Below are 7,379 nucleotides of genomic sequence, written 5' to 3' on the forward strand. Positions count from 1 at the left end.
CCTTCCTCCCCGCAGGAGGACCCCGTCCTCATCCGGCCCTTCCGCGGCCACAGAGCGGCGGTGACCGGCGTCGCCTTCAACGCGGGCGCCACGGGGCTGGGTGAGTGCGCGGGGCCGCGCCGGGCCGGGCCGGGCCAGGGAGGCGGCGGCGGGCGCCGTGGGCTCCGCGGGCGGGGCGGGGCGGGGGCCGAGGAGTCTCTGCCCCTTCCTTAAGCGACAACTTTTTGAGCAAACCACGAGGCGGGGGGAGGGGTTTGTCCCGCGGCGAGAGAAGAGGAGGAGGAGGAAGTAAGCGAGGGGAGCGGCGGGGGTGGGGGTGCTCCGTGCCGCTCTCGCCGCCGCCGGCCCGGGCCCCAAGCGGGGGCAGCCTGCGGCCCGCCGGCCCCGCGCAGCGGCCGCCGCCGCCTCCCACCCGCCCGCCCGCCGGCCGGGGCTGCCCTCAGTCGGCTGCGATGAGGATCCGCCTGGCGCGGCGGTGGACGTGGGTCGGCAGAGGCTGCGCGTTGCTCGGCCTGCTGACGGCCGCCTACCTGGTGGCGGAGCTGTCCGTGTCCTCGCTGGGCGCCTCCCGCGCCGCGGGCAGCGTCGCCGCCGGGAAGTGGGAGAGGCGCTTTTCTGGCGGAGCGGGCGAGGCGGTGGATTTGGCTCGTCCAGTTTATGACAGATCCCCGCCTGATTCCCACGCCCCGGGAGAATGGGGTAAGCCCACTCGCCTGCAGCTGAGTCYGGAGGAGAAGAAACAGGAGGAGGAGCTGATCGAGAAGTATGCGATTAATATTTACTTGAGTGATAAAATTTCTCTCCATCGGCACATTGAAGATAATCGGATGGGTGAATGTAAAACTAAATCTTACAACTACAGACGACTGCCCACAACATCTGTCATAATCGCTTTCTACAATGAAGCGTGGTCAACGCTACTGCGAACGGTACACAGTGTTCTTGAAACATCTCCTTCAGTTCTTCTGAAAGAAATTATATTAGTTGACGACTTGAGTGATAAAGTGTATTTGAAGGCTGACCTTGAAAAATACATAAGCAATCTGAAAAGGGTTCGTTTGATAAGAACCAACAAACGAGAAGGATTGGTCCGCGCACGCTTAATCGGAGCTACTTTTGCCACTGGTGATGTCCTTACATTTCTAGACTGTCACTGTGAATGCGTCTCTGGTTGGTTAGAACCGCTGCTCGAGAGGATTGCTGAGAATGAGACTGTTGTTGTTTGTCCTGTTATTGACACCATTGACTGGAACACATTTGAATACTACATGCAAACAACAGAGCCCATGATYGGGGGTTTTGACTGGCGGTTGACGTTTCAGTGGCACTCTGTGCCGAAGCATGAACGTCAAAGGCGCAAATCTGAAACTGACCCAATCAGATCCCCGACTATGGCTGGTGGCTTGTTTGCTGTCAGCAAGAAGTATTTTGAGTACCTGGGTACATATGATACGGGAATGGATGTTTGGGGAGGGGAGAACTTAGAACTATCGTTTAGAGTTTGGCAGTGCGGAGGCATACTGGAGATTCATCCGTGCTCCCATGTAGGCCATGTGTTTCCAAAGCGTGCACCATATGCTAGGCCAAACTTCCTTCAGAACACTGCACGTGCTGCTGAGGTGTGGATGGATGAGTATAAAGAACTGTTTTACAACAGAAATCCTTCAGCAAGAAAAGAAAATTATGGAGATATATCTGAAAGAAAGCTTCTAAGAGAGCGTTTGAAATGTAAGAATTTTAACTGGTATTTAAAGAACATATTTTCAGAGCTGCATGTACCAGAAGATCGTCCTGGCTGGCACGGTGCTATCCGCAGCGCAGGCATATCGTCAGAATGCCTGGACTATGCTTTGCCAGAGCATAATCCTACTGGAGCTCACCTTTCTCTCTTTGGATGCCATGGTCAAGGAGGCAATCAATTTTTTGAATACACATCAGATAAGGAGATTAGATTTAACTCTGTAACTGAACTATGTGCCGAAGTCCCTGAGCAAAAAGATTTCATTGGTATGAGGAGCTGCCCAAAAGATGGATCTCCTATTCCAGAAAATATTATATGGCATTTTAAAGACGATGGGACTATTTATCATCCTCAGTCAGGAAAGTGCCTTAGTGCTTATCGTACAACCGAGGGGCGTCCAGATGTGCAAATGARAGCTTGTAATGTTGCAGATAAAAATCAGATTTGGAAGTTTGAGAAATAATGGCTATTGGTAGTAAGAATCGGATGGACTATAATCACCAAGGCTTTTGCGTACATGGGCAAGGGGCAACATTTGATTGTGAACGTCTTCAGAAGTGTCCTTCCTGTAGTAGTGTAGAAACTGTCTCCTGCAGTGAACAGTATGAAAAGCAAAACTAAATAATGTGGTTTAGTTTCTGAAACATTAAGTCCAGATTTAGAGGTTTTTATTTTTGTAGAATGTTGATTTATTCTTTTCTTATTTTGATCTGCCTTAATTATGGGAAAACAAAGCCTGYTTAGTGGACTGAAGAGGTTGCTCTTGTGTGTGTGTGTGTGGGGGTTGTTTGTTTGCTTTTTAATACTAACCTACAAGATCATATGTGAAAGTAAAGAATTTATTCATAAGGAAGTAAAAGTTAGGGTTCTTGTAGGAATATTAACCAATCTATTTTGCAGCTGCATCATGTAATGTGTGTATCTAACATGCTAAATAATGCTACATTAGCGGGTGGTTGAGTTGACTTTGTGGAAAGCAGAAYCTGCTTTCTGGATTTTGGTCTTGGAATATCATATAACTTTACTGACAAGTTTTCATACYCTTGAGGATTTTAAGGTGACAATTAACTATGTTGTTCTGAGGAAAAGGAAGGATTTTTTAGTGGATAGGACTCAGGAAATGGTAGGCTTTGTCTCAGATGCTTTCTTCTGGCACAAATACCTTGCAGTCCTGCCCCTGTGCTGGAACACTGATCTGCTAAGGGTGACTCAGGAATCTTTGTATGCTTGGAAATAAGAGAGTAGCAGCAGTGGAAACAAGGGCATACTAAAGGTACTGTGCATGAGAAGAAGTAAGGATGGTAAGAAGTAGGAGTTCCACTGAAGAAGCAAAGAGAGCATAGACTTGCATTAGCTACTACTGTTTCTTAGCTATATATATATGTAATATTTACATGGTCCTTGTGTAAGCTTTTCCACGTTAAACTTTTGGCTTCCTAGGGAGGAAGCTACAGAGCTTATCCAACTGTACCGTGTGTTCAGAACAAATTTTGGTTACATCTTACAAGCCCTTGTACAAATTTTGAAGTGGCAGCAGAGTAGAGGAGAGAGTCACAAAGGAAAACTTGGGCTGTTTTGGTTTGCCACACGTACTGTATTTTGGCAACAGCTTGCAGGCCCTACACCGTATGTGGAGCTTTGAAATAGTTGCAGTATGTGCTACTTCTTTCTGGTCATAATAGTGTCACAGGACACTCGGTGAAGTTGGGGTTACTGAGGTGAGGGGAACTGAAGAGGCAGAAGACAAATCTTAGGAAACCAGAGTTTGTTAGGTGGCTCACAGGACATCTTGCTTTGAACATGTGGTATTCTGTTTCCCATTATGCTAACTGTGGAAGAATATTGGTTCTTGAATTGTGTCACTAACTCATTTTCTTTTATCTGGGTGTGATTACAGGCACTAGATGTGATCAGTATTTTGTGTACTTGAAAAAAACAGTCTTGTGCTAGGGTCCATGTTTTGGCCCATCCATGACTGAGTTGAATGGTTACCTTAATGTTGCAGGTATTCCAGCTTTTTTGGTTACTTTCATTGAAGTAATAGATGTTCTCAGTAGCCACAATAAAGTAAATGTTGACACTGGGCTGGTAGGCAGGAACTTGAGGTGGTGAGCAATACGAATCTGGATAAACACGTCAGGAATGTAGTAAGCATAGGTATACTGTAGGCGTTGGTAGGTAGAAGGGCTAAAAGGAAGCAAGTGAGACCTGAAGTAAGTAAAGATTTGCCACAAAAAACAAAGCAAGASTAAATTAAGATATCCATTTGAATCTGTGTGATTGGAAAGACTTGAAAGATTTGGATGACAACTGACAAGCGAGTTAAAACAGGCTAAGATAGAAGGGAAACATAGGAAAATTTGGATCTGGGGATACAGTGCTAAATCATAGTAAAAATGCTTGCCACTGTGTGGCATGGGTTGTTTTAAGCTTTGGTAACTCGTTTTAAAGAGGTTACTTGCGATTTGACTTTTTTTTTTTTTCCTAAGCTGATTTTGGGGGGAAAATGGAACCTTTTTACTATATAAGGGAGGCATTCCCAGAAAATGCACTTTTCTCTTGTGGCAAGGAATTCTTTTGTGGACTCACAAGTTATGAATCACTTATCAAACTACAAAATACAGCCACTCATTATGTACCAGAGSAGAAAATTATACAAAGTATGTGTTTTGTGAAAAGCTTGCTGTTAACTGTTACATTACATAGAAACAGCAGGAAAAAAGACACAGGTATCCTACATAGTAGAGTCATCAGTTGTATATGCAATGCATACTTCCTCAGATGAAAGTAATTAAACAGTGTGAATATTGACTATGCAACTTTTTATACAATTTTAACTTTTTTATAAGACTTGGCAAAAAACTGTGTTTTGTATAGAGAGTTACTTACATGCTAAATATGACATTCAAAGTGCTATTTGAGCAAAAAAATCTGGGTGAATCCATCTCTTAAAGTTTGAAGACCTTTTCTCTCTGCATGTATCTGAACCCTTCCTCCTACTCCCCACCACATCCCATTATATTTTTAATTGTTTAAAAATATAAAAACAAAAAAAAATTACACAAAGCAAAAATAAATGACCTGGCCCTAAAAAAATATTGTTTCTTCCCAATGGCAACAATTAAAAAAATAAATAAAGGTGTACAGTGAGTGGCTGGGGAATAGGGGAGAGGGAGAGAGAAGCTGCCATTTCCAGTTCAACTAGCATTGAAYTTAATTGCAGCAATGTTGCAGAAATATCCAGTTTTTCAGTGTATGCAGATTTGTGGAAAATCTGAAGCTCTGGAAGATTTTATATTATGTTATACATCAAGAATTTGAGAAATGTTTGTATATATTTTAAACTACTGATTTTTAAATCACTTAAATCGAATGTGAATTCAACACTGAATAATTATGGGAGGGTTTGGGTTTTCTTTTGGAAAATAAAATTCAAATGATAATTGAATATTGACTACTGTGCTTTTTTTTAAAAAAATTCTCTTCCATTCATATAAGTATATACAGCATACAATGAAACTGCCATGAACTTCATGAAACTTATTGAAGATTTGTCATAATTTATCCACTATATCTAAAATCTCAGATTAGGTTCCTTGATGGAGGTTTAATTAATAATTCTTTTTTCCTCTATGTAGGAAATCTTCATAATCACTGTTAAATATGCTTGCATTTTGACTTTACACCCTATTATAGTAACATTTGTAAGGTTYCTTCAAAGTTTGATTTTTATTTATTTGTTTTTATATTCACATCCCCACCTGCGCCCATCCTGGAAGTCCATATGACCTGTAATTCATGCACTGTGTTATTTAGTGATATTGGGAATGCTTCAATACTTTAAAAAAGGGGCAACTAAGTAGTACATTTAGCTCTTAAAGCCTGGTTGACTGTACTTTCTGGTCTTTTGCAGAATGTAGTCATATTCCTTACAATAGTGTTTTGGGAAATGRGAGTGTAATGGTAATGCCTTATTACAGTGCTTTATGTTTTTGTTATATATAATAACTTATATGATCGGTATGAACAACTTAAAAGTATAAATTGAATTTGTATCGTTACAAATGCCATAGTTTTTCATTGGCATATGAGTCCCAGATAGCTGTTTAAACAACCACTCAGTGTGCACGCGTGGCCTTTGTATAAAATAATTTCATTTTTTGTTGATCTGTTCCGTTATGACTTGTAAAGGGAAAAACAAGTTATCTAGAAAAACTTTATTGACACTTAATTCTTTCCTTTTACATTTTGAGATACTTTAACTGTGTTTGGGTGTTTACAAAAGACTGAGGTTATAAACTTGACTATGTTGCATATTGGCATCAATCTGGTGTGAATTTTCATTTTTTTYCCCCTTCTGATTGTATTTTGTAGTTTTGCAGTTACTGTTGCATCATGGATGAAATGTTTTGGATTTCATTTCCAAACACAATTCTAATTATATTTTGTTTTCTGTGCTGAGTGTGTGCAACAGACCTATTTGTGGTAGGCTTTCTTTAAAAATCGTTTTGGACCTTCTGTGTTTCTGTTGTGTTTCAGTTCTGCTATTGTAATTTAGATTTGGAGGTTGTTTTTGGACCATTTGCTGGTGGTCTGGTAGTTGGTAATTCTTCAGTCAGTCTCTCTCCCTTTGCCGGCTGGGCTCTGAGCCTCTCTGCTCTTTGAGCCCAAGAGCTAACGTGAACCAGGTTTGAAGGGCAGTATCATGTACAACAGCCTTTAAGTGCCCTGATAGTGGGTGAGCGGCCTGAAGAGCAGCCTGAGTAGGCTCAAGAGAGGATCTAGTAAGAGTTTAGGCAGTAGAAAACGTTGGATCACTGCTTGCAGCTCATTAGTATTGGGATAATCCCTTTATGAGGGAGTGAGCCACAGAAAACCCAGACTTTGAATGTACTAYGTTGTCTTCTTTTAGAATAGTTCCTTTGGTTTTAGCAAGCAAAGAGGGCTTTTTGAAAGCAAGGAGGGCTGGTATTACATAGCCTGTCAGCAGTCTGCGAGGCACCGCTGTGTGTTGCACGAGTAATTGGTGGTTCATGCATTCCTTATTTTAGGAACTGTCAATCTTGTCATCTGTTCCACTTTTCCAAGATGATGCCTTGAAATTCTACTTTGACTTTGAGTTTACTTTTTATTTCTGTTCTATGCAACTCTAAATTACATTTTTCTGAATCAGAGGCAAAAAATAATTCAAGTACAATTAGAGCCTGCTATAAAATAAGCAGCTTTGAAATATTTGAGAGGAAGAAATATTCTGTGTTTATGCATCAGATTCAGGCCTCCTGATGCGAGGGTAAGGATAGTCTTGTCCCCCATCTCTTATTAGAAAACAATATTTTTTGAAGTAAAATAACTCTGAGCAAAATGCCTGCATCGAGTTTAGCGTCTGATGTTTTGTTCAAGTCTTGCCATGACATATGTGCCAATAAGTAGGCTCCTTTCCTTATTCTACTGCTGTTTGTGTTGTGTTGGTGCCTGGAACAGATTGRGATAAGATTTATCATCCTTACTTTCATGTCTACTCCAGTTTCTCGGAGGTCATTGCTCTTCTTTTCCCTCCCTTTCTGTACTAGGAGTAGAAATTTTGTAATTGGTGAGGGAGGGGGAAGAAGAAGAGACATAAATCTCTCTCTCTCTCTCT

General features: G+C 41.8%; 2 protein-coding genes across 5 annotated transcripts in view; both read left to right on the top strand.

The window, feature by feature from the left end:
• The window catches only part of POC1B (POC1 centriolar protein B), a 60,643-nt gene that overhangs the window by 356 nt on the left and 52,908 nt on the right, over positions 1-7,379 (top strand). For 2 of the 4 annotated variants that reach the window (XM_085305940.1, XM_085305942.1), the window contains exon 2: positions 16-100. The exons of the other annotated variants lie outside the window; for them this stretch is intronic. In XM_085305940.1, coding sequence (XP_085162066.1) covers positions 16-100 — 85 coding nt within the window. The remainder of the gene's footprint in view (positions 1-15; positions 101-7,379) is intronic. 4 annotated transcript variants of the gene reach the window in all.
• Positions 117-5,189, top strand: GALNT4 (polypeptide N-acetylgalactosaminyltransferase 4). Its single transcript, XM_085305939.1, has one exon. The coding sequence runs from the start codon at positions 453-455 to the stop codon at positions 2,202-2,204; it is 1,752 nt and encodes a 583-aa protein (XP_085162065.1). The 5' UTR covers positions 117-452; the 3' UTR covers positions 2,205-5,189.

Source organism: Rhea americana, unplaced genomic scaffold (genome assembly GCF_003343005.1).
Source record: "Rhea americana isolate MKP2758 unplaced genomic scaffold, rheAme1 scaffold_229, whole genome shotgun sequence".
NCBI classification, from domain to species: Eukaryota; Metazoa; Chordata; class Aves; order Rheiformes; family Rheidae; genus Rhea; species Rhea americana.